The sequence below is a fragment of the Passer domesticus genome, chromosome Z (assembly GCF_036417665.1).
Source record: "Passer domesticus isolate bPasDom1 chromosome Z, bPasDom1.hap1, whole genome shotgun sequence".
Lineage (NCBI taxonomy): Eukaryota > Metazoa > Chordata > Aves > Passeriformes > Passeridae > Passer > Passer domesticus.
In genome coordinates this window covers 8,236,295-8,263,234 of record NC_087512.1, presented here as the reverse complement: position 1 = coordinate 8,263,234, position 26,940 = coordinate 8,236,295, and the positions used below count along the sequence as shown (strand labels likewise).

The 26,940-nt window shown below is 40.5% G+C and overlaps 1 protein-coding gene across 6 annotated transcripts; it reads left to right on the top strand.

The window, feature by feature from the left end:
* The first annotated feature begins 14 nt into the window (after nt 1-14).
* KIF24 (kinesin family member 24) lies at nt 15-26,940 on the top strand. 6 transcript variants are annotated; one of them, XM_064405550.1, is made up of 16 exons: nt 15-102; nt 2,349-2,431; nt 3,487-3,551; nt 4,076-4,214; nt 5,737-6,364; nt 9,610-9,799; nt 11,035-11,132; nt 12,405-12,620; nt 13,744-13,831; nt 15,759-15,880; nt 17,425-17,530; nt 19,294-19,365; nt 19,989-20,098; nt 21,038-23,416; nt 24,332-24,425; nt 26,619-26,940. In XM_064405550.1, exons 5-16 carry the CDS (start codon nt 5,751-5,753, stop codon nt 26,757-26,759), a joined length of 4,230 nt encoding a protein of 1,409 aa, XP_064261620.1. In that variant the 5' UTR covers nt 15-102; nt 2,349-2,431; nt 3,487-3,551; nt 4,076-4,214; nt 5,737-5,750; the 3' UTR covers nt 26,760-26,940. The 6 variants fall into 6 exon arrangements, with proteins under 6 accessions (XP_064261620.1, XP_064261623.1, XP_064261622.1 ...); XM_064405553.1 differs by lacking the exon at nt 3,487-3,551; XM_064405552.1 differs by lacking the exon at nt 4,076-4,214.

Sequence of the window (26,940 nt, the reverse complement as noted above, 5' to 3'; positions counted from 1 at the left end):
CTGGCCGTGCGCGAGAGGCTGCGCGCGGGCGTTTGAAGCGGGAAAAGCGTTGTTGCCATGGAGACGCGGCTTAATGGCGGCCGCCGAGCGGCGCCGCGGCCGGTGAGTGAGGGGGGAGCCGGCCCTGAGGGCACCGCCACAGCTGCGGCCGGGGGGGCTCCGGGGACATCGCCCCGGCCGGCCCCACCGGGCTCCGCGCGGGGAAAAGCCGTGCTGGGGCAGCTCCGGGAAGGATGGGACGTGTCCCCCCCCTCAGACACGCGGTGCAAGTCCGGGCGCGTGGCGGTTTGTTTGGCTGCGTTTTTGTAGTTATAAAATATCTTTCACTTATGTGTTTTATATATTTTGCAGATAGCACATAACCTATGTAACATGTAAAATATGCAAGTGCAATTAATAATGCATATTTATATACATTATGTAAAATATATAAACTGCTTAATTACGACTTAAAATATATTTTAATATATTTTATATAGCATCTATGAGCTATATTTTTATGTTTGTGTATTTTCAAACTTAAGTAGAACTTTGAAATTATTAAAGAAACCATGAGGGACGTTGGGTAGGAGGATGAGCTCAGGCAGGATTTCCAAATAATTGGCACCTTGCCATAACTCGTGGGTTATTTTCTCGGCACGTGGTTGAATACTGGACACTTCCAACATTCAATATCCCAATATTGGTCACTTCCCCTTCTCCATGCAGCTGTTCCTGGCAGCTGCTGGGATCAGCTGCAGGATGGAGCCTCTTCTGCTGAGGTCACCAGGCTATAATTATATGGAGAGAGGAATAAAATGCTCTGGCATGCTTTGTGGGGAAACAAAAAAATCTCCAATATTTGTTTGTCTGTCAGCCAGTTTTAGTGACATTAGTTAATATGGATAGAGCAACACAATGCTCTGAAATGCTTGCTGGGGAAACAAAAAAAATCCCTGATATTTAGTTCTTTGTAAGGCAGTTTTAATGACATTAATTGTTTTAGTAACTTCCTCAAGGTATGTCAGTGGCAAAGGAAACCCCCGTTTCTCACTTGTTGCTGCAAGCAGCAGACCTGTCAAGCTCCAGCAGTAAAATAGCTTTAAAACCATTTAGCATTAAAACCATTCCCTCCTCTGCAGTTACTCTTGCTGCACTGGAGCTGTAAGTGGTTTTCTATTGTCAGTGCCCAGCCTCAGAGCAGCTGAGCACTTGTTCCAAGGAGCAGTGGAATGTTTAATGCCCTGTTGTTTACGTGCAGGGTCGAGTAATCCTATGATCTTCCAAAGGGATCTGCTGCAACGTCAACCATGGCTTCACAGAGCCCTGCCTTTTGCATTAAACTAAAATTCTGGGCTCATTTTACAGCACAGATTCTCTCTTGCTGTGGGGCTTGTCTTAAAAAAAGTGCAGCTGCAGTTTGACCCCATTCTTCACAGGAAAGAACCCAGTTCCCTGGGAACGGGGTCAGAATGATTAAAGGTAAAGCATTTTGTGTGGTGCTCTGGGAAAGCAAATTAGCCATTCACTTCTGGAGGGTTAAATCAGATTTGCCTTTGGATCACCTTAAAAAAAGAGCTTAATGTTCAAATGAATAAGGAATGAAGATGGATGGGTAGTGACAAGAATTAATTCCGTTCCCTTTTCCCAGTTCATGCTTTGCTTCTGTGTTTCAAGAAACCTGGAAATTCTTTGGCATGAGCAGAACCTGTGATGAAGTCTTTTTTGGGGTAAAATGGTTGCAAGTAGCAAGTACAGTGTAAACCATTGCTGCTGCAGTTGCTATCAGGAGAAAACACCCACCTGCTACACACATTTACAAATTTTCAAGCTTTTAAGTTTTATTTTAGTAAGGTACTTGTAGAAGACAATGCTTTACATGGAAAACAAGGTGGTGTTTATGTTTTGTAATCTGATTAACAATTTCTATATTTATCAAATACCCTTGAAAATCATGATTTATGAAATTATTTCATAACCAGGCCAGGTTTTATTATTCAGAGTGATTACCTTAGCCTATATGCAGGACAAAATGCATCATTTGCATTTGTAGGAATGTCACGTAACATTTGTTCACTTTATTTCCCTAATTTGAAGAATAGATATAATGACACTTGTGTTCTCTCTCCGTGGTGACACTCAGGAAATCATCTAAATCTAAAATTGAAACTGTAAATTGTCTAAAGTTGTCAGGTGAATATGAGTGAGCTACAGTGGGAAAACAGGACATATGAGGGTTACTCAAGTCAATGGGTACTGAGATCTTTAATAAATCAGAAGTTAATAATGATCAAGGTATAGTGGTTCAAGGCTGCTTTATTCTTAAAATAATCTCTGTGGGGCTTTTACATCATTTATTTTATACACAGTGATTGACACTCACCAAGCACCTTCGAAGACCTTGCCTCCACCTTGAAAAGTGCATTGAGAAGGAAAAGATCTTGTGAAAGAGGTAATTAATAATTTAAAGCATTTTAAAATGGAGAATCAGCTCTTAGAGCATAATTTTGTTCTTCAATACAGAAAAATGTAACCACTCCTTCCTGTTATTTACACCCAACTTTTCTGTTTTTCATCAGCTTTATGACCTTTGAAAAACCTCTAATACTGAAGCTGAGGAAGATTTCTCTTATAACAAACTGCAATCTAATTCTGTGGCTAAGCTGGTGTCTCTTTTATATATAATTCTAATTACAATAAGCACTTACCCATTGTAATTCTTTTTTACAATAAGCACTTACCCATTACCAGCATCTAGAAGCCTTTTAAAATCTTTGTAAGATGTCTTGGCATAAGAAACAAGTTGTAGAGAACTCATGTTTGCCACATAGAGAATTATACCTCCACACTCACCTCTTTCCCAAAGTATGTTATATCCAACTATTTCAGGAAGTTCTAGTCCTTTATCTCAACCCTGTTTTCAGTGAAGCTACCCATATCTTTGTGGGGAACAAGACCTAGGTTTTGGCATGAAAATACCACACTGAAGAATGGTATGTTTTTCTGCCCCATGACATGTTATTCTCATGGGTGAACAAATAAATAACTGAGGAAATGTTGGCTGCTACAAGACTAAAAGTCTTCTGTCTTTTTTTTACCAGAAGATGGCATTAACAATTTAGGATTCTTGAAAACCTCCTCTTAGTTTTCACAAAGCAAATTTATTTTGATGAATTTGTCTGTTTGTCTGTTACGAAAAGCATCTTCAGACACAAAGATCTCCACAGGGTTAGATGAATTAAAGTATTCTTTCAATAAGGAGAAAGAAATCCCTTTCTTTTTAGAGCACCAGTGATTGAAAGGTGAGAAGAGTTTCACTCTCAGTTTTCCCTGAGTTCTTTCATATTTGAACCACACAAAATCTTTTAGCAATTGTCTACTCTTGAGTATCAAAGTGATCAAAAATGCTGATCCTCTCATTATGCCAATCCCTAATTTTTTTTTTCCTGTGGTTAATTAATTTGTTACTCCTTTATTAGTTAGCTGTTGTTTTTTTTTTTTCCCTAGCTCGTGAAATTCCTGTCCTGTCAATAAGGAGTTGGTGGAGTTACCCCTGAAATCACTTAGATCCAGTAAGATTTATTCTGTCTGGAAAGGCAGATCTCAATTCTCATTAAGAGGCCAGGTCTCGTTAAGAAACCATTTAGTTGCTTTCATGTGGCACACAGCCTTAGCTAATTAGCCACAGAGAGCTGCTTACATTGCTCTTGTAGGTTCTGCAGTACCTACATTACTTGGATTTCCGTAATGCTGAGAGTTTCTTCTGACTTGTCACTCCATATAATGACAACATGTAATTTCTAGCTATTTAAATATATTTTATTTCATTTTTTAATTAGAACCTTGACCTTCACATTTGTAATTATCTTCCCTTGTATGCTGGGTTTTTTTTAGAAAGTGTCTCCATTGTTTATGTTTTTATTCTTTTTTCTCTCTACTGTGTTCACCATTATAATTTCAAGAGAGGTTATGACTGAATTAGGGTCTGTGGACATTCTGTATTTAATATAAGGATATATAAAGACATAGGTGTAATGTAGGAGATACAGATAGAGTAGACAAAGTAAATTTATTGGATTATTTTTGTCTTTAACAGATTCTCAACACTTTTGAGATTGGTATCTTGGCCTTGAGCTCTAACTGCTTTTTTCATCAAACAGAAGAAATTTTCCATGGCAGTGCATACAGAGAGTTGCACAGCACCTGTACTGGTTTTACATCTAAAGCTGTCTTATGTAAGAAAGGGGATTTTTCCAAAATGTAATTCTTTAAATGAAGTCTCAGGTTCCTGTGTATTTTTATATGTTAGAAAAGCTGACAAGCAATGAATGCTTGTGAAACCCTTGCACACATTTGGTATTTAGTCTCTCTGCTCTCTGGGTTTGCTGTCCTCTCTGTCAGTTTTGATTTCCCCCTCCCAGGATCTAGCAGCCTCAGCAGTGACTCTAACTTTACCTCAGGATTCAAAATCACATTATCTACACATTAAATAAATTCACTGACATGTGAATTTTTTGGTCTTGGAGTTTGTTGTTGTTGAATCTCATAATATTACCTAAAGCATGGATTCTAAGTCATTTTAGATGTTGTCTACTGTACATTTTGGCCCCTGTAGTATCTTATACAGTCAGCATTTTCTATATTAATCCATATGATTTTATTGTTATTACTTCAACATGATGTATTAATTACTGACATGGACTCAGATTTGGGGATGACGTTATTTTCTTGTACAATGTTATTGTAGAGAGCCTTGAAAATCCTCACAAAGAATCTACCCTGAACCACAGGGAGGAAAACTTAAATAACTCATTTTTGTTGAGTCTTACTGTGACCTGCAAACATGAGTAAGAGCAGTATTTGTTAAGGTCCTAGACTGAACAAAGATATGAGAAGGCAGTGGGAAACAAATACTTGAAGTGCTATCATTTTTGTATTTGATGGAAGTAATAAAAATATCTGCAGATACCAATCCATTGGGATACAGACAGCTGCACCATGTAAGACATAAGTGAAGAAGTTGGGGGATTTAAAACATACTTTTCAGTGATTCATGTTTCTTATTTGGGTTTCCCAAGAATGCAAGTATGGCATTCCAGTGGCATATATAGATTTAGAGAAATGCTGTCTTTCAAATTCTGCAGAATTTTTTTTTTTTTTTTGGTTTTTCTGTCAAGGAGACTCAGAAATGCTCAGAGGATTCATGACATAAAAGAGAAAAGTACACAACAAAACTGCAACTTTTCTATAGTTCATCTGTAAGAAGAATGGTTTTAATTAGGCAGCTTGGGGTGAGGACAAGTGCAGTTTTTTCTCCTCTGGTTAATTAACCAGGGGTAGCTGAACCACATTAGACCATGTGCCTTGATATTAAATTGACTGTCTAAAATTAGGCATTTTACATTCTATAGCTTGAGGACAGGGTTTCAGTAGCTGTGGCATTCATCAAGTAGACATCAGGCGTGTAGGAGCTCTGTGGCAGTGAGTAATATTGTCTTGTGCATTTTTTACGTTTTGTGTATTGTATAAAATTTTAAAATATAGTTTAATGGATAAAATATGTGTTTCATCTTTTACTTTATTGTTGTTATTGCTATTTTCTTTAGTGTTTGTCTAGTGTATGGTAAACTTGGAGCTAAACAAGCTTCTAGCCAGCTGCAAGTGGTGGCATCAGGAAATGCAGTTTCTTCATTAGTAACTTTGTCAGATGTGATATTTCTTGTGATTCTAATGTTTATTTTGTTTGATTTCTTGTAGCCTCTAGGTTGAAGATGGCATCATGCCTTTATGAATGCCTTTGTGAAGCAGAACTTGAAAAATATTATCCCCACTTTACTGCCTTTGGTCTTCAGAAAGTTGATGAGCTTGCCGAAGTTTCCATGGAAGATTACACCAAACTGGGGGTCCATGACACAAATGACCGCAAACGTCTTTTCCAGCTCATTAGAATAATCAAAATCACACTGCAGGAAGGCGCTGCAGACTTAAGCAAGGAGGATTTTCAACCACGTGGCCTTTTCATTCAGCCTCAGGTGACTAAGTCAGGACCCCGTAGGCAGCTGCGTTTCGAGTCCTTTTGTGGAGAAGATGATGGAGCAGCTAAAGACTCTAAACCTGAATTGTGTCAGCCACCCGATTTCAGTGCCAAAGAAGAGAAGGACAGTGTAGGGGAAGTACAGGGACACATTCCACCACACGATTCAGAGCCAATCAGATTAACTAGAAGAGACCTACATATTTCTGGAATAGGTACAAAAAATGACCTGAGCTGTCCAACAGTTTCTGATGATATTGCTCCTCTCCTGGGCGATTCTGAAGTTCCTATTGTACAAAGAGTAACTCACATTTCAGGGTACAATTATGGACTACCTCATTCCTGTATCAGGTAATAATCACTCACCTTTATTTTGCTAATACTTGAGGTTAATCATAATTGATTCTTTCTTAATTGTGGAGCAGAATCTGTCTTCCTCACCTCCAAATAAGCAGTCTAAGCACTATAGAGCAATGCAAAGTCTTACAGACAAGAGAGATATTAATAGGCATTTCCAACTCTCCGAGTCTCATAGAAGGAATCATCTGAATTTCACCAGCTGCTACTCACCAAGGTTGTCTAAGAATAGTCTTTATTGTCTTTCAGGATTTAAGGCTTTCTTTTCTTGGTATTTGAGCCAATCTTTGTCTTTCCATGGGACTATTTTTTAAAACATTATTTTTCCAAAATACGGCATTGTCTGTTGTTAAATTTGTCAAGCTTTTCTTGGTAAAAAGGATACAAGCTGTGATGGCTATATTTGTTTATTAAGAAATTTCTGAACTGAAGCTTTAAAAGGAAGGAAAATGAATACAGCTGGGAAGGATTACAGACCTGATGGTGAGAGGGATGCCTTGCAGCTGCTCCTTAGGCATGTGATCTGTAACTTCCATACTTTTCCCAGTGTTTGGTACTGGAGGGGCTGGGGTTATCATGAACCACTGGTAAATCTATTGTAGCAACATTTTTAAAGCACTATTTTTTTTCCTGATTCACCAGCAGAGCACGTATGCCTCTGCACACATAATACCAGTATCTAGCTTTTGCAATGGAGTTATGGTAGTTAATATGCAATGAAAAGAGGCAGTTTTATGAAGTTAGGTCTGGTCTGGGAAGGCTGTGGAGAAAGATTTGGTACAGGGAAAGATCCATGAAGTTGAGTTGTCAATTACAGCTCCCACCTGGAGTGCATGTAGCCTGGAGAGATAGATGTTGCTGCCATGGTAAAAAAATACTAAGGTGATGTAGTAAGTAGAGCACTTAGACTGTGAAAGGCAAGACAAAGGTTTATAACTCTCCTTGGCAAGAAAAAAAGAATCATTCCCACTTTCTGGAGAAGTGCACTAACCTCCAGTATATATTGATACCTGGGTGCATTCTCTGTCTCTTCTGGAAGATGAGCCAATGTGCAGCTGCAAGGACAGGATTTATAATGCTGGCAAATTTAAAAATTATACATTATTAAACCTAATGGTTCAAGTAAAGGAGTTAAAGATTTTTAATCCTGCAAGAGAGACATGTTCTTCATTGTCCTCTCTTTCCTTTTTCTCTTCTTTTGCAAGCACATTCTTCTGTGCCAAGTATTATGGCTCATCTCATGGGATTTCTGCATCCTCCTCCTGATATGCCTCAACTTAATTTTCTCGTGTTTGGAGAGTTGTGCATTTCAGGCAGGCTTAGAGCAGCATGCTTACACTCAAGTTTGTGATTCCTGTTTTGCAAGTGCTTAACTGCTTTGGTCAATCCATCCATTCCCATGGCATCTTGTGATTTGACCACTGTGAAGGTTTACCTAATCTCATCTATGACAAATATTGAAAACACAGATATGATTTCAGATAGGAGAAAGACAAAGAGCTCTTTTAATATGTTCAGATTTATTTTGAACTTGCCCACAGCAAATAACTTGATTATTCAAAGACATAATTGTCCTTCTGACCTATTATTTAGTCAGATTTCTGATGATCTGTCATGTCTGTTGTTTGGTTTTTTTCCGAGTAATGAAAAATTATTTTCTTGTAAAATACAATTTATATTTTAAGAGTTAGTAAGAAATACAAACTTTGGGTTCAGCATATAGAATTAATGTGCATTCTATTCCCATACAAAATACACTCAACCAAATGTTCCTCTGTACTAGAAAAAATTTATTCCTTTTTGCTCACTAGCAGAGTATCTAAATTTTCAGGGCTTTTTTTCTCCAAATACTGCAATCCTTTCTGCTTCAAGCCCTTAGAGCACAGCAGGCTCTTGCTGCAGGTCACCAATTACACCCTCTGGCACGAGAATTAAACTTCAGAGCCTCCGATCATTTGTTGGACAACATTTGGTGCCTAGTGATATGCATAAGCTCACACCAGCTTATGAAGCATCTTATTTCAAGTGTCATTGCCTTTCTTTTGTGACAAAAGAATTTTCCATCTAAATGCACAGCCTGATCCTGGATTGCACAGAAAACCTGTACTAAAATTAAAGGGACTCCAGCGACAAGTAAAGATTGCTCATGTATGGACTTCAAAGAGATATCTTGAGATTTAAATCTGCATCTCTGTACTTCTGGGGAATTGTGGAGCACAACAGCAATGATACCACAGGCCTGTGGATGTTAATGAGATGTTGGGTGACTTGAGGGTTACAATTTGTTAGACAACTGGAATATATGAGTTTTCAGTTGCTGTGCTAAGAGATTTTGGCACCTGGACAGTGTGGCAGAAACACTGCTTTTGGGCAAGTTGGGGCTTGATTATTTGAAATGCAAATCCAGCCTGAAAATTGTTACTGATTTGGCTGAAGACAGTAAGACAGTTTGAAGAAGGGAGAGATATATTGAATACACTTTGGTTAATTCAAGCCTGTTCTATTCACAAAATGCTGTACGCAGCAGGTTAATCAATGAAACATGAAATTACCTCCTGTTTCTGAGGTGTCTGGAAGGGGACTAAAGTAAAATTGCTGAAACGTAAGAGCACCACTTTGTTTATGGTCTAAAACCACATAAACTTTTTATGAAAAAAGACCAAAGGGGAGACAAGAATGAGATCAGTATTTCTTTTTTTTGTTTTATTTTGAGCTGAACAGGAACATGGTGATACTACCTCATTTGCCAGTTTGAGTAATTTACTTGTAACCATTTGGACAGTCTATAATGGGAAGGAAAAAGTCCAGCATGAGCAGAAAAGCAACCAAGTATTGTATCTTTTCCTTTTCAAGATCTATTAATATTTCCATTGTGCATGATTAAGTGACTAATCATGAGTGCTAATAATTTCAGAAGAGTAAACTTCATTACGTTAACTTTGATATTATGCCAGTTTCCATCTCATGTGTTTGTACAACTTAAAATACGTCAGTACAGCAGCAAGTTCAGAGGTGTAGCTGTACAAACATAACTATTCCTTTAACAGAAGTGTACAGGAAGCATCTGTCTGTTTAGGAAAAAGCATCAGAAACTATATCATGTAAAATGAGGTGTGTCATGGAGTTTTTTGATAGGCATTAACAACAGGAACATTCTATGATAAATGTAACAAATTCAGGCATATTCTAGATTCTGTTGTAACTTGATTTTAAAATGTGGACTTCCATTATTGTTGTAGATCCAATACTTTCGACAAAGAGACTCCATGGACAGAGAGTGAAAAAATCAGAGTGTGTGTCCGAAAGCGTCCCCTCTGCCTGAGGGAGGAGAGACGTGGGGAGGCTAACATAATCACAGTGCAAGATCAGGAAACCCTGCTTCTCCACGAGAAGAAGGAGGCAGTTGATCTTACACAATACATTTTACAGGTAACGTCCTCCACTGGAGGTTGTGTTTATGGGCCAGTCACTTTCATGGATAAATCTTATTGTGCCTGGAGTTTCCATGAGTAAAAACAGAAAAGGACTCTTAGTATTTCTTACACTGAAATAGGTGATGGGCCTTTGTTTTAGCTCAGAGTTGTCTGTATTTGAGTTGCTTCTGATTTATGCCAGACTGTGCCAGCAAACCTGAGCCCAGAATTTTAAGGTCTGGAAGTATGTCTCTTGGAACTTCCGTTGTATGTAGCAAAATAAGCCCACTGCTGCAGGAGAAATGCCTGCTGATGGCTTTCCAGGGTACTTCAGTGAGGAGTTCCCTTTCCACTGTTTCAGCACTTCAGGTCTGTTTTAATGAATCATACACACCCTCATCCCCTTCCTCCTTTCTATTTTTCTCAAATGCTTTTGAAAATTAAATTCCCTTTTGTCTTTCTCTCTTAATCCCAAATAATTTGTGCTGTCATAGTTCAAATTCTCACTGTGACTGACAGCACCAGGGACAGAGCTGATTTGTAGAGGCAGCAAGCTATTCTTGCTCTCATGAGTGTTATTTTTACAATCTGGACCCTAGTAACAACTGTCTGGAGTATCTGGTAAAATTTCAGATCTCTCTCAGGCCCAGTTCATGTGCCACCTTTTACAGTGGGCCACATGCTGAATCATTTCCACAGACCCTGATTCTTTGAGTCTGATCTGGAGTGTGGGAAGTTTTGATTTTCTTGCCCCCTTTTGAGTTCAGATAATGTAGCTTTGCTTAGGAACAGCTTCTTTCTTCTCTGGCACAAAACTTTTTAAGAACAGAGGCAATTAATCACAACTAAATCACAAGTGAGAACTAATTTTGAGAGAATCAAGATTTGACTCTCAGTTCTTTTTACTGTTAGAGTCTGACAGTACATCTGTGAGCTGATTCATTTCATGAATAGGTTTTCTTTAATTAGCTTCTTTTATTTTATGTTAAAAGGCTCTGATATGTTATGCTTCAGAGTGATGGGAAATTAAGGCATTTTTGTTTCCTTTTTTTTTTCCTACCCTGAACTCTTGACTGGTGTGTTCCTACATGAGTTGTGCTGCATATTAAGTGTGCTAAATCACTCTCCACTTAATCCAAAGTTGTATGAAGTCACTGGAAAGATTTTCATTATTTCATTTTACCTTTGAATGGAGTTAGAGGGGAAGTGAAGCATATTCATCCTCAAGTAAAGATTATCTTTGTTTTTCAGCATGTTTTTTATTTTGATGAAGTCTTTGAGGAGTCATGTACCAATCAGGATGTGTACATGAAGACAGCTTATCCTCTCATTCAGCATATTTTAAACGGGTAGGGCACCAGTGCTTACATTGGTTATTTTTTGTTTTGTTGTTTTCCAATTTTATGTCTGTGCCTGAATTTTCCTTTATGCTTTTCATCTTTTGTAACATATCCTCATTTCATGTTTGCCACATGCCTTCCCCCTTTCAGAATATCTTTGATTGCAATTTTGACAAAAATAAATCAGAGAAAACGTTCTTCATGCTAGGTGACAAATCTCAATTAAAGAAGAAGGTTAAATTAAACCTCAGTGGCAACTAAGTGACCAAAGCATGGTCAGCCTAGAATAAAAATGTGTCCCAGGGTTTCTGAGCTCTCATCTTCACTCCAGCAAAGGCTCCTGTGTGACAGAGCACACTCATCTGTAGAGAAATAATGTTACTCTTTCCTGAGACTACTGAGAGATATATTTACATGTATTTGTACTGTTCACAAGGTAATAGAGATTATGAATAACCTTGTGATTGATTTTTATTGATTTATATTTGCATAGAGGTTTAATTTTAAGTACATACTTCCTGATTAATGGAAAATTTTTGGTGGCTTTATATGAGACATCTTGCCGCTACACAAGGTGTTTTATATATATATATATATATATATACTTTAATATAATTACTTTTTTGAGTCTTTGAAGGTAAAGATTACGTATCCATACTGAAAATTAACAATATGGAGCATTCGGTTACTGAAAATCTCCAAGTGTCATCAATAGAGACAGAGTATCATGCTCTTGAGAACAGGAAAGTGAGAAAGGAGAATGAGACTTGTACCTTGCTGTGTAATAATCACTAAAGCCACAATTCACATTACCCTCAGTCCAGTAAAGCCACCAGAAGAGATTGTGCTATTTTTTATCCAGCTTTTCCCTTTTCCATCCCGCCTGCTGGCATTCATTTAATATGACACCATGGCAAGGCCAATCTGCAATCTAAACTGGCAAGAAATTGTTTGCTGTGATTACTGCAGCCCTACCTTTTTACCCATTCCTCTGCCAGGAGTACTGAGCCAGGTACAAAGTCTTTTTTTTTTTTAAGAGGGGCAGGAAAAGGAAATGGAGAAGGAAAAGGAAAAGGGGAGAGCCAGCACCTTGTACCACATCAGATCTCCATAGGGTGTACTTGGAAATCATTGTTAAGCATTCTGCAGGTTCCCAGAGAGGGTAGTAGACTGAACCTCATTGCTAAGGGGCCACTATAGACAGATACCAGCATTGCAGAATATTATTACTAGATATGAATGAATCAGATGTGGCACTAAACACATATGCTGTCTTCACAGAGGCAATGCAACTTGCTTTGCATACGGGCAGACTGGTGCTGGCAAGACTTACACCATGATAGGGAATCACCGGAACCCAGGACTCTATGCCCTGGCTGCCCAGGACATCTTTAGGCACCTGGAATCATCACCATCCAGAAAAGATCTTGTTGTTCTGATCAGTTTTTATGAGATCTACTGTGGACATCTTTATGACCTGCTAAATGGAAGGAAAAGGTATTTAAGTAAAAACATTATTTCCTACAAGCCTGTGGTTGTGAATCAGTTGGTTACTGTTTGGAAATCAATTACTGTTTTCATGTGATTACATTTAACATAGTAGCATTTATAGCAAATGTTGCATATTTAATTGGGGTTTTTCACAGGAGATACTTAGGATAGCAAGATCTGACAGTAGATACTGTGACATTGATAGGGAATCCTTGTTGTTGTTTTGGGGAAAAATAAGGTTTGAGATACAAGCTCAGGCTCTTGCTTACACTGTAATAAATTAACTGGACATCTATAGGTAGAGAAACAAGCTACTTGTGGCCAGAAGTTCCTTTCTTAAAATCATAGAACATTTTGAGAAGGAGCCTTAAAGATCATCTTGTTCCACCCCTGCTGCCCTGGGCAGGGACAACTTCCACTAGACCAGGTTGCTCAGTGCCCCATCCAACCTGGCCTTGAACATTTTCGGGCATGGGACACCCACAAGTTATTTGGACAGCCTGTCATGTGTCAACCATTGTGGAGTCCTTGTCTTTCCCTGGTCAAGCATAAAGTCTGGCTGTCCCTCCTGCTGTGCCAGTGGGTATTTGGCTCTTGCCAATCCAGTCTCTGAAGATCCTCTTGATCTCCTGCATTCCTGACTCTGCAAAGCCTGCTCACCTTCTCCCTGGACACCTTTATCTGGCAGCCCAGTGACTCAGCCCAGCAAGCCTCTGGAGGTGATGCTGAAATATTACTCCAAGGCTGTAGGAGCTGTTTTAAAATCCTGTGCAAAATTCCTTAGAATGAACAGAACAAAATTTACAGTTTGATGAGGACTTAGAGAAGCCTGGGATGTAGTTTAAAGGGAGACAGGAACTCTAAAATGTAAACGTGGTAAAATTCCCTGCTTTATTATATTCTTAAACTAGCAGAGATGGACTGGTAATGCCTCTTTAGCAGTGAAATGTCAGTGGTACTTGTTATAAATTAAGTACCTCTCCAGGTCTGAAAATAAATTAGTGACAGCAGGGCCTCTCCCCTGTCAGTAGCCTTGATTGCTTTTTCTCAGTGTCACGGCATGGACATGTCTTTTCACTGCTGCTTTCTAAGATTTCATATATCTCCTTTTGCACTGTTCTCTTGTCAGGCTTTATGCAAGAGAAGATGGCAAGCACGTTGTTCAGATAGTTGGACTGCGGGAGGTTCAGGTGGATTCTGTAGATCAGCTGTTGGAGGTAATGTTTGAAGTTCATTCTTTGTCTTCTGCAGCCCAATTTGCTTATGTGTGAGGTGTGTCGCTTACAGAGATTTTTTTATTGTGTAGCACAAGTTATGTTCCTGTTTGAGGCCTTGAGATTGGAACCCCAGCAGGGCACCAAGGGGCTCTATTAAAAGTGCCTTTATTCATTAAGCTGTTTCTTGTGTTTGCCATGTTCAAGTAGTTGATTCACAGCTGTTGCTTCTTCTGCCATTCCATAGGGAAAGATTCCAGAAGTTAAATAGTGTCCCAGTAAGGGACCTTAAAAGCTGGATATGTATTTTTCCCAGTGTGGTATCTTGTGGGTCTATTGACGTAGATTTTTGTATATAAAAGACACATGGTTTTTGCACAGAATATATAAATTTGAAAATTAATAGAAACAGACATTAGAAAATACTTAAGATTGAGATATTTTGTGTGAATTAGGATTAAAATACTGCTTACGTGTGTGCATGATAACAGCCAAGTAAAATTAAGATCTTTAAACAGTAGATAACATTCACCAAGAACAAGGCTTCAGTTTTCTTCCCTAGCTGTCTAAGCCCTAAAAGGACACTGGCAAATTTTCGCTATTGTCCTGCAACAAGCAAGCTGATTAAATCTACTTTCTATTTAGCCTGACTTTGCGTAGTTTAATTCTTTTTTTTTTGTAAGGAAGTGTCAGTTACAAGTGCCTAACATTGTAACTGGCTCATTAAAATTGTCATCGTTTTGTCCACTGATATTGCACTTAATTTAGTTTTTCATCCTCCCATTAACTCGAAGCTTCAGAACAAGCTGGTGACGTTTCTACAAGTTAGAATGCAAATTTACTATATGGTTGATTTGCAATTCCTTGGTATTATCACATTCCACACATAGAAGAGCTATTAAATTACTTAATTCTTACAGATATCCTGGGGGAAAAAATACATTGTTCACCGGCCCTTTTGAGCACAGAAATGTTGCTGGCTTGACTCAGAACTTCTGAGTATTGTGCAACAGATATATGGAAAGAGCTTTGAACACATCCCTGGTTAGTCACACTCATTGATGTTGGCTTTGATTCAAAAATTATCTTCACTTAGCACTGATATAAAGCTCAGAAGCTGCAGTGGGTGGTTATGTTGGTCATTGAGAACTGGCCACTGAAAAGCATGGATAATCCACATCTATCAGCTGAGAATGTATTGAATTTGCTAGGCAATAATTTGATTTGTTCTTGCAGCCAGAAGCAAAATTAATGGTTTTTCTATGAATGCCCTGCTGCAGTCAATGTTAAACTTTCTGCAACAGTCCTTTAAAGTTTTCAAAAAAGAATTATCCAGATTTGTATCTTGAAGGAGCCTTTATCTTCCTGTCTTGCCTTCCTTCCTTGTTTTCTTATTTTACTGTTGTATTGAGTATAATTAATCTTTTAACTTTGTTCCTTACTCTGGCATTTTTTTTTTTTTTTTAGTTGTGGAAATTTAGAAAGATTTGGGCAGTTCATAACTTTTTGTGTGACTTTCTGGATAACTGTACTCATCTACTATGAGAGAAAACAAAATTTTAGAAGAACACAACAAATGGTCAATCTCATAAGTCTCTTAGATTTTGTCTATAGTACTACAATAGTATGCCACCAATATAAGAATTTAATTTTATAATTTGGATATTTTGCAAATGTGAATGTGTGATGCAACAGATTGTAACTTGCAGTGTGCTCTTTGGGCTCTATAGTGTCACTACAAGCAAGTCTATGCCCAAAGCTCTGAAAGAAATATTGGAGGGATCCAGTCTACCTCTACTTGCACCAAATCTTAAGGCTGTAATGCACCTTTCCTCACAATGTTTCCTTACCTTAGGAGGACAAGATCTCTTTCTGAGAGATTGTGGTTTTATTTACAATTCATTTGGATTTTGTTCCCCTTATTTTGCAGGTGATTTTGAAGGGGGGGAAAGAACGTAGCACAGGAGTTACTGCAGTCAACTCAGATTCCTCTCGGTCTCATGCCATCATCCAAATTCAAATTAAAGACACAGCCAACAGGGCATTTGGAAGGTAAGAGCAGAAGCAGAAGCAGAAGTGCTCAGTGCTGTTGTTAAGCCCAGGGACATTCAAGAGAAGAAGAGGAGGTGTTAGTGCACAAGTGTGAGTTAAATTAGAAGACAGGGTTAAAAGGGACTTTGAAAAGTTCCCCAGCCCTTTCTCTATTTCCAAGGAGAATGTTTTAGGTACATCTGTGAGAGCTTTGTCAAAATTGTTCACACAAATTTCCACTGAAGGAGTTTGACAATCAAATCCGTCCCCTCATCTTCAGTGTTTAATTTAGCTAAACGCCTGCAGTGGACATATCCACATGTGAACTCACCTCCTTTGAAGTCAGTAGAATAAAATTGCCACTTCTGGGATCCCTGCAGTAAATTAGGTCAGGTGCATTTACCCCTCAAAGCATTTCTGTCCTGTAATTGACTACAAAGGGCGTGTGGGATGACCAGCCCTGGTGGAGATGACTCCATGACAGATGTCTGCCTTTGGCCAGAAGAATCAGAGTACCTCACATAAAGCTCTCTGATAATTTGAGTGTGTGACTCTGATGCTATCTGCAGCAGACAGAAGGAGCAGTTTACTTATTCTTGTGGCATCCACTTTATGTATTCAAAAATGAATTGTACCTCTTCTCAGTCATCTTTTCTCCAGAGTAAACAACCTCAAGAAACAGATCTGAGGAAGAACATCTATGCATCTGCATTACTGTCAAGTATCACATAATCCTGCTAACACCTCCTTCCATTAGCTGCCACACTGTCTTCTTTCCCAGGATCTAATTTTGAACACAAGACAAAATGGGAAAGCCACAAACACTGAAGAGAGGAAAAGACAGAACAAGCAGGCTTAGAAATAAAAATTATAGAGGTTTATGTATGTGTGGCATTTGAACTGGGTGGGTTTTGTGAGTCTGAAAGGGAGGTGGAGCTGAACTGAGGGAAGGATGCCAAGATGTGCCAATAAAGAAGTCAGGGCTGTTGCAGAAAAAGAGGAAGGACCAAGACAAAGATACAGTGCAACAGTCAGTACAGCAGCTGGCACCCACAGCTAGGGAGCGTGAAAGGGAGTAATGGAGTTCTGTGGAAAGAAAAACAGGGATCACTGAAAGCTCAGTGTATTATTTGCTACCCTGAAAATTTCTGTTCCTATTGTCCTGAATTCCCATTTGACATGGCAGCTGTCCCTTTTACCCGGAAGGAGAAATCAAAACACTTAAAATTTCTTTTAGCCCTGTTCTTACGAAACTACAAACAGAGTGATTATCTGCAGAGATGAATGTGTTGTACTTTACACAGCTTATCCATTAAACTCTGAAGCACTGTCATCTCATGTAACTACACTTTCTATTATTTAATGTTAAGATGCTCTGACACAGTTCCTGCTCCTATGTTTATTTTGGTATCTCAGATATTTCCAGTGGATGTTTCTTGTTGTTCAAAAGTAGTTATTTCTAATCACTCTTCTGATGCCATGTGTTGCAGCCTGCTGGTTTAATAAAGAAAAAAAGAAGAGGGGAAAAAAAGCCCCTAAGATAAATGCAGCTTTGTTTTTTCTAGGATATCATTCATTGACTTGGCTGGCAGTGAAAGAGCAGCTGATGCCAAAGAATCGAATCGACAAACAAAAATGGAAGGAGCAGAAATAAACCAAAGTCTTTTGGCAGTAAGCTACTATTATGTCTGGGGAAGGTCTTGTATTTAATTACTAGCATGTGTTTTGGGATAAAAATTAACCACAGAATAATGTATGCATGTAGAGGAAAAAATAACCAAGGTACTAAGTGTGTTCAGTTTAATTTGTCTCATGACTGAAAAACAATTTAAGAAGGAAGAGATAAACATATAAAAATTAAGTATTTTTAATCCATTCTTACTGCCAGACAGGTAAACATAGCATGGACAATGTTAGGTGTAGTGTAAGTGACCCATATTTAATATAGAAGGTTTTGTCCCTTCTAAAGAATACTGGCTTGGAATTGCTGTGTTTGTTTCATAAAAGCACATCTGTTCCTGCCAGTTATTTTTACCACTTAGACTTCTCTTTCAAATCAGGAATAAAGGACTTAAGAACATAAAAACTATCAATTTATGTGTGGGGAGAAAGGAACAGGAAGAAGTGCACTCCTGAGGCAAACTGTCTTTGTAAGTGTCCTTAGTCAGGCAAAGAGGGACAAAGGAGCAGAAAAATGCCATCTAGGATAAAGCAGAAGTGCCTGTAAGTGTAAATGCTGCAGAAAGGTTTGCACCTCCTGCAATGCAAACAGGAGGAGCTCAGTGGTGACTGGGGGCTTCTCTAAGCGAGGCTGAGGGTGATACAGGTTCCAGGGTATGAGCCAGCAGTGCAGAGGTCTGCACGCAGCTGTACCTCTTAGTTTGTTGTAAATAGGAGGTGGCTTGGGGAATGTAGATGCTCTTTTGCATAGAGGCCCTTCCTGCACTGGAATATTAGTATTTGTGCTGGGGAGGTAGCCTGTGAAGTGAATGTGTTTCTGTACTTCATGCTTTCTTGAGTACTTGCTGGTGAATAACTGTGTCATGACTTCTTTCTCTATAGAAAGAAGTCTGATCTTGAAGGTCTAAGCCCCAGCCTAAACAATTCTGTGATTCCCAAGAATCCTAAGCCCATGAAATTCTTTTAAAAGAAACTGTAAAATCAGAGTCTGTACATTTTTGGTATTGTGTGAAACTAAGAAGATACCTGGACAGTCTACAAGTAGTAACTGAATCAAATATAAAAAGCAGCTTTGGGTAAATCTTCGTAACCTGTAGCCTGTAAAGCCTAGCTTTGGCCTCAATGATCATAATTCTCTCTTCAGACCTTTTAACTCATGAGATCTGAAGTCTGCTGCTGGTTTGAATATTATGTGATTTTCATGTGGAAGACTTTCAGACACTGCAACCATGAGAGCCAGACTAAAGAATTACAATAGTTTGATCTCTTACTTTTTACAGGTACAGTTTTTGATAAAATGCTGTAAAAATAAGAAATAAATGTCATTTTCAGTGGGAGTTTGTAGAATGTAGAATGACTGTAAATCCTTGATGGCAGTATCATCATGACAATACCGTAATCTGCTCTCTCCAGAAGAAAGAAAAAAGCTCAAAAAGCTCTGTCCTTTGGGTACACCTGCCCTGCAAGCTGCAGCATAGCCTAGGCTACACCCAGTCTGGCTTCAGACGAACTAGATGTAGTGCAGGCAGCAGCTCTGTGGAGCTCCATGTGTGCTAAATGTTTGTGCTTGCTCCTTGCATCTGGTGCCACCCGTGGAGCCATCAGGAAGGGCACAAATTGACCTTCCAAGGGACAGCACATTGTAGGAGTCAAAGTGACACAGGACCTGGGTAGGCTTGGTTTGATGCCGTTCAGTTCCTTGCCAGTGCATGACTGATCTGTTTTCCCCTTCTGTTTTTAATTTCTTTTGGTAGCTAAAGGAATGCATTCGGGCGTTGGATCAGGAACAAGTGCATACTCCTTTCCGGCAAAGCAAGTTAACTCAGGTAAAAGGAGCAGAAAGGCAGGAGGAGAGGTTTCCCTGCTGAGGACAAAAATAAGCAAAAAATCAAATAAATAAATAAATGGCATAGTTCAGTAACTGCTTCCTCTCTTGAGGAAGAGAGGAAATGCATAGCTTTTGTAAATTTTAATTTTAAATGTAAGCACAGAATTAAAGCCAACTGCCAACTTCCCCCAGCCAACAATGGGGACTGGCATGGGAAAAAAAGAAACAAGCCAAGAGGTGAAACCAAACAAAACCCCAAACACCAATATCCAGACTCATACAGAGTTACCATCCATCTCCCCACAGTCTGAAAACAATCTTGCATCTTCTATTCCGTTACTGTCCTGGGAGCTTTCATCAATATTTCTTGACTTCAGCTGTAACAGCTGCTTTATTCTCAAACCATATTGGCACCCTTGAGACGTCTGGAACAAGGGCTTGTTTGGAGCCCTAATTAGTACTTGTATTCATTTTAAACTATAAACAAATAAAGGCAAGAAAAACTGAGATGGGACTACATTTATCCAAAAAATTAATAAGCCACTAGCTCATGTTGAATTTCTTCTGTAGATGTTGCTAATTTACAGGATGAACGCAATTTCTTTTTCCTTCAAACCCTAGGTGCTAAAAGACTCTTTCATTGGCAATTCCAAGACATGTATGATAGCCAATGTTTCACCGAGCCACCTAGCTGCAGAGCACACCCTGAACACTCTGCGATATGCTGACAGGTAGGAGGTGAAACTCAGTTCTTGCCAGGGTGAAAATCACAAAGTAAAAAGTAATGCATGATGTTTGCCATTACATTTTGTTATAGTTGAACTGAAAATATCAATTTAGGCAAGAAACAGAATCTTTAAAAAGCTGATAAAATCGTTACTTATTCCAACTCTTATATTTTGCCTTAAATTTTTTTGGGTCTTGTAAGTACTTTCTGATGGCCGCTTTTGGCGATGAAAATATCACTATGTGCTACTATATGGGGAAATACTTTTGCTAAACTGCAGGGCAATCAAAAGGTTTGATTTAGTTTTGTATTTTGATTCTACTTAGAATGTGTGCAAGGCCTTCATCCTCCCTCCTACAGAGCGGGAATTAAATCACAAGATGTGCAATGCTGGTCTTAAAAGAACAAGAGACAACTTGAGGGGCAAGAGGAGCAGAGGGAGCAGCTGAGGGTCAGGGTGGTAGGGGAAAGGGTGATACCAGTTAAAGCAGCTCTTCACTGCTGTGCTGCTGAGTCTGATCTAGGAGCAGTGCAGTCCTGTGCACATCACCTGAGGCAAGAAGCCCCACTGCAACTACTTCAAAAGTCCTACTTTGAGCCTTGTGGGACTCTGTGATGTGCTGTGGAGAATACCAGCTGGTTCTGCTGCATTTTAATGTGTGGAAATGCACTCACACTGAAACTGAGGCCATTTCCACTCACTTGAGCATGACCTGTTATGCACTGCTCAAGGAAGAGCTTAAAAAGACTGCTATAGATTTTCCAAAAGTCTGGGCATTTTAGCAAAAGGGTTTTGATACCTCTGAAGAATCACAGACAGAAAACAAATCATGATGTTGAATTCAATATTCAGTCTTAGTATATGAAAGCATGAATTTGTTCTGAAGATGCTGTTATTTATCTGAAAGCATGACATCTTCTAAATCCAGCCTCTTTTTTGCAGGGTCAAAGAGCTGAAGAAAGGGACTAGATATCCCACCCCTGTCACAAAAAGGCGTCGCAGAGCTGGAAATGTATCTCCAAAAAATATCCAAGGCACCCCCTTTTTGCCGCCTGGGGAGAAGAGCTCTCCAAAGAAAGTGAAGCTAGGCCTACAGCATCCCTCAAGTGCTACAAAACCAAAGGCATATCCTGCAACACTCCAGCCACCTGGTGTCCCTCTTACCTCTACCCCCAAGGGAACTGACAAAGAACATGCCTACACAGAAAATACCACCAGTCCCTGCTTCCACCACACCACCCCAGTTAAGGGAGTCCTACAAATAACACATCCCCTGAAGAAAAATTATCTATCCCCCCTCTCTGAAAAGAGCTCCTCAGCGGAGGATTTCATTGCCACAGCAGAAACAGAAGAGAGTGGCCAGCAAGACAAGTATATGCAAAACAGAACACCTGTCCAGTGCCAGAAAGTCCAGACAATGCAGCCTCTTCAGAAACAACTCGTTTCTAGTGAAGATAATTCCTTTGGAGATGGCAATCTTCCCTCCAACAGCAAACAGGAATGGGGAAATACTTTTGCTAAACAGTCTGTTGAACCGTGGACATATCTGCCTTCATATCAGAAGGAAAGGGAAGAGCATTTACGTCTTTATCACCAGCAGTTTCAGCAACCCCCTATTCTAAAGCAAAAATTGAACTATCAACCCCTTGAGAGGTTTCTAATGCAGTACAAGCCTGAGGAGATTCAAGTGAAGCAGGAGCTGAGCCTTACTCCAACTGAAGGGCAGAGCAAAGAGTGGGTACAGCTGGAAGATCTGGATGACAGTGATTTCAGTGAAGATTCTTTCTCACCTGTCTGTAGTCAAAAGAGTGTGAAAAGAGGAAATAGCAACAAATCCAGTCAACATTCATTTTTCCTTCATGAAAGAGAGCAAGGAACTGAAGAAGAGCAAAAAGGCCAAAAGCGGCAGGATTTATTTTTTGAATATGCAACACCCATGGAAGATCATGGATTAGATGACAACTGGGATTGTAGTGAGGGTAGCTCAGAGGCAGAAGAATCCACTAAAAATTCAGGCTGCAGCAAAACTCCTGCAGACTGGAGCCATGACTTAGCTGTTGAATTCCCTCCAAGCAATACTGCAGAAAAACCTTACTGCCTGCAGGAAGATCCTGCTTGCAGCTGGAGAAATGGCAAGGACTTCCTAGCTGAACACAAAGAGTACAAGTCCAAACACAGAAGTCTTGTTTACTCCAGTGAAGGCACCTTAACTCCAGAAAAGGATACTTCAACCCCATATGTATCTCCTGTATTGAAATCAGGAACTCCAGAGTGCAAAGAGTTTGATCTCCAGCATGAGAAGGAAGAATCCACTTTGGCTAAAAAGGCTGGCCTTACAGGAGGAGGTGTAAAATGGAAAGCTCGAAAAAATGAAGTCAGCCAGTCTGTTTCTTCCAGTTGTTCCTCAGAATTCACCTCTGAGCTCACGACCCCGCTCCTGGTGTCGCCTCCTGATGGTGAGGACACCACTGAAACAGAGAAAGCGTCTTCCAACCAAGAGAAGCCCCATGGTGAGAAGCAGGTGCCGGACAGTGACGCCCAGAGCAGGTTTGAGGATGAGGGCTGGCAGTGCACCAGGAGCAGATCTCTGACCGACAGCATGCTGGAGCTGGTGGAGCAGCTTGGCCACGCAGGAAGCCTCTGTGCCCTGCTGGACTCCTCTCAAGACACAAACAAGAAGCTCCCACCCACCTGTGGCCGTGTGAAGCCGTGCTGCTGCCACCTGGAACCGGTTTTATCCAAGCAGGGAGTCCGGCGCAGTTTGTTTGTTGGACATGACCCGACAGAAACATCTGCAGCTGGATCCACAGCTGGATCCGCAGCTGGATCTGCCCTCGCCAGGCCAGAGAAAGAGGGTGTGGGGCTTTGCAGTGACTCCCCCTTCAAAGAACACTCGGGAGGCAGGCGGTGTGGTGCTGATGGTAATCAGCATATCAGTGCTGGTAATTCAGGGAAGTCTAACTCAAGTCAAGGGGCCCGTGCTGAGGAAATAAATGCTGAAAAGAGCTATGCACCCCAGTCCCCCTCTCAGGAGAGCTGCTGGCAGCTGCAGCCCAAGCCAGGGCTGAGGAATGAGGACCTCACCCATTTTGAAGACCCTGCCACGTCATCGTTCGGCAATGAGGAGACAGGGTTGCTGAAAAACAAGTCAAAGCAGAGTATTTTTACACAAGAGACTTTTGCTGCAGATGCAGGATTTGCAACCAAAGATAATAAGCCAATAGCAAATGCAAAGTGCCCCTCACATGTGTCCAGCAGCAGTTCTCCAAGTGCTGCATCAGAGATGGGGAAATGGCAGAGGGACGCCCTAGAAAAGGCACAGTAAGTCTTGCTCATAATGAAGTTTGTAGTGAAGGTTAGAAAATCTGGATGTGTGATACATTTCCTTTTTTTGTATGTCATACGTACTTCAAAAACCAATGGTTAATCATTCTATTAAATAATTATAAGATTAATCATAATTTATAGTAATTATCTTAAAAATATATGGTTGCTTTTATTTAGTGATATTTTAAAATCTCACAGGAAGCCAATTATTATATTAGACCTTCTAGGATAATGTTAGAGGAATAAATGTTATAATACAAACTGCAGTTATCAGTAATTAAGTGGCTTACTATAAGCTCTAAAGTACCTAAAATATATCAAAACCTTCCATCAAGAATCAGGTTATAGCTGTTCCATCAGTGAAAGAAATGCTGCTAGAGCAGCTGAGCAGTCACTGAAGATGTAGATATAAAGTTTCTGAGTACTCTGAGCTGCCACTGTCAGCTCCCAGGGACTGGACTGCATTCCCTTGACTGAAAATACATTGTTGGTCGGTGAAACTTGCTCAGAGGAATCAACAGCAGCACTGAGCCTTCCTGCTCAGCCTGTTTCTCACTGGAATTACTTACAGGCTCATGGCCATAAACCATTTCACCTATTAATTAGATGATTGTTGTGCTCCTTGATTCTCCTACAGTGAAGAGCAGTTGTGTGCTGCCTGTGCTAAGGGCTGTGGTCACTCCTCTGTGAGCAGCCCTCAGTCACCCAGTTCATCCTGAAGCCCACACCAGTGCAGTCCACTGCACTTCACAGAGCACTGGTGTGCCCTTCCTGAGTGCCAGGGACACAGGACAGCAAGGCTTCCTCTGGGGTATTCCTCTTTCTTGAAGGTTTATTGAGGCCAGCTGTGATTACAAGCAGTGATTACACTACAGGCTGTGTAACCAGCGTGTGTTTTTTGTTAATCAGAAAGACTGTAATTCGTGCTCATCAGCAGCAGCTGGATGAACTGGCACACCTGTGCTTCAAAGAGGAGTGCTTGATAAATCAGATGTCAGCAATGGTAAGTGTTTCAAATTATGGTTTTGGTGCCCACTGAGCCTGCACAAATTAATCCTAGATATTATTAACTTGAATTGGTGATGTGATGTTCCTTGTCAGTTCAAGCCCTTCTCCAAGGCCTTAGTCCTGGGAGAGGCCTCTCATTTTCAGTGCCTGCTGTGTTTGCCAGTCTCCACTGTGACAGGCCCTTGGGGAGCAGGAGATGGATGGGCCAACCCTGAAGCCCTTGTCTCTAATAAGAGAGCCTTCCCTTATCTCGCATCACGGGGCAGACTGTACCAGACACGCCATCTGTCCCTGTGATGATTTTGCTCTTGCAGGCTGGGACAAGTAAGCCAATACAATAGAACAGAGCACACCCCTAGGGCAGGACACTGGTGGGATTTGGCTCTTCCTTCTGGGAGCCTCTTTGCCTATCACACTGCAGGTGTGCCACCAACCTGGGCCTGGCTTAGTCCAGTGTTCTGACCACTGTGGCTTGTGCCTCACACACTCTTGGCTTTGGTTACTCAAGTGTTTCCTGGCTTGTCTTTGCCTCAGATGACAGTGGTGTACCCTAGACCTAAAAACTGGCACCTGCATGGCCCCACTGCTAGCTAGGCAATCCCAGTTGTCTGTTTCTCCTGTATCCCAACAGATGCCTGTCACACCTATGTGAAAATCCAGACTATGAACATTTTCCAGTGAGAACTCCTGCCTTCCCAGTTTCCTCACCTTCTCAGTAAAGCCAAGCTCCATTGCTGCATTGTGTTGTCAAACCACTTCAATTCCTATCACAGTTCAGATCCTGAAGTACAGGGACTCTTCCCTCAGGGACTTTGGAGTGAGGCCACCATGTGGCTTATTCACAGTGATTTCAAGCTGCACATGCTGCTTTACAGATAACATACAGTTCACAAAGCAGCACAGGAGACATAAACTGTATTTGTTTTGTGGCAGACAATGCAGTGAAACAAAGCTATCTTTCATCTTCTTAATTTTTTTAAATCTTCTGAGATTGTTCTTGTTAAGTCTGTTAGTCACTGGACACCAGCTCTCTCCCTGCATTTATTTGCCCCTTGCAGCAAGCAGTTATTTTCTGGCTAGCAGAATATTTACAAGCTTGCCAGGCCTCCCAGCAGTATGTGAATAACATACCCTGTAGTTTTATTTCACAGCATGACCATTTTTTAATGAAATGTGCTTGGGCTTCATGCATCAGCTTCTCTCCTTCCATTTGCAGATAGTTTCAACTTCTCCAGCCGTGAAACTTTGGCTGCAGGAGAAGCTCCTGTTAAGACCAGACACACACTGAACAAAGCAATATTTAAAGTGCTTAAGAAAAATATGCCACAGCAGCTGGGTTAGTCTTCATAGCTGTCCTGATTTCCCTGCAGGACAGAGATACAGTGCAGGAGATACAGCTGGAGTACTGCCAAATAAGCTTTTTCATGACTGATTTTCATACACAGCAGCTGAATTTACAAGCCCTGAGGATGCTGACACCTCCCAGCTTCTCAGGCACAGACCTGGGAACAAAGGCCCCAAACTCTCTCAGCTGGAGAGAAGAGCACGTCCAAGTGCTCCCTTACTAATACAGCCCTACTTAAAAAAGGATTAAAACTCCAGTTTGAATCACAGTTCCATATTCCATACTGGTTTTTATCAGTGTGGCTATGAAAGGTAGAGTTCCCTAGGCTGAGGCTGGATATGGTGCTGGTATTGCTCATGGCAGACCTGCAGCCGTGGCCCCATGACCTGATGGGAAATAAATCCCTTGCATCTCTCAAGATTGGGCTATAATGTCTGATCCACAGTGGCCTAACTCACCATTTATTTTCATAATTGATAAATCCAACATGACAGGTGTCAGGAACAGAGTTCAGTACATGGTAAAACCAGGAGACCAGTCCCAGCACCAAACCTTTGAAAAGCTAACCAGAGTAGAAGAGCTACAGCAGCTGCTTTATTTTTATTTTTAAGCCACTACATGAGCTGTAATTTCACTAACAGATAAAACTACCAGAGTCAGTGAACCTTGGTATTTAGAGGCACTGACCTTTGTCTGTGAGGGCTGTGATTTTAATAAGGAAATGCTGATTTAATCTACTAGTCTGCAGAATGCTTTTACATTCTGCTGCAGTGTAAAAAATATGCTGTTTTTTTCAACCTGCTGATACTGTTCCCTACTGTTTCCTTGTGCCTTCCTCGCCAGGATTTTCAGAACTTCATGGCCATGCTGGATGAAATCTTGGTGCTGAAGTCAAAGTGTGTCCAAACAATGCGAGCCCAGCTTCAGCTCTGTTCCGTCTCCCCGGGCACTGACAAATCACTGCAAACACGTCCACCAGTTTAGACCTGCTTTGCTTACACATGCACTGGAGCAGCTACAGGAAACCCCAGCCAGCACTTTGCTACACTTGGTGCTGCAGAGTGCGGTTGGTAGGGGATAGTGTTTGGTTTGATGTTTGTGACTAGTGTGTGTTTTATATAAGGATGGAGAGAATTCTGAGTAAATGAGAGATGACTAATTGGCA

Coding starts and splice junctions, on each gene's coding strand:
- KIF24 (XM_064405554.1), top strand. CDS start 5,751: ATGGCATCATGCCTTTATGAATGCCTTTGTGAAGCAGAACTTGAAAAA. Junction 13,832..15,758: donor CTGTAGATCAGCTGTTGGAG/GTAATGTTTGAA, acceptor CTTATTTTGCAG/GTGATTTTGAAGGGGGGGAA. Junction 19,366..19,988: donor GGCAAAGCAAGTTAACTCAG/GTAAAAGGAGCA, acceptor TTCAAACCCTAG/GTGCTAAAAGACTCTTTCAT.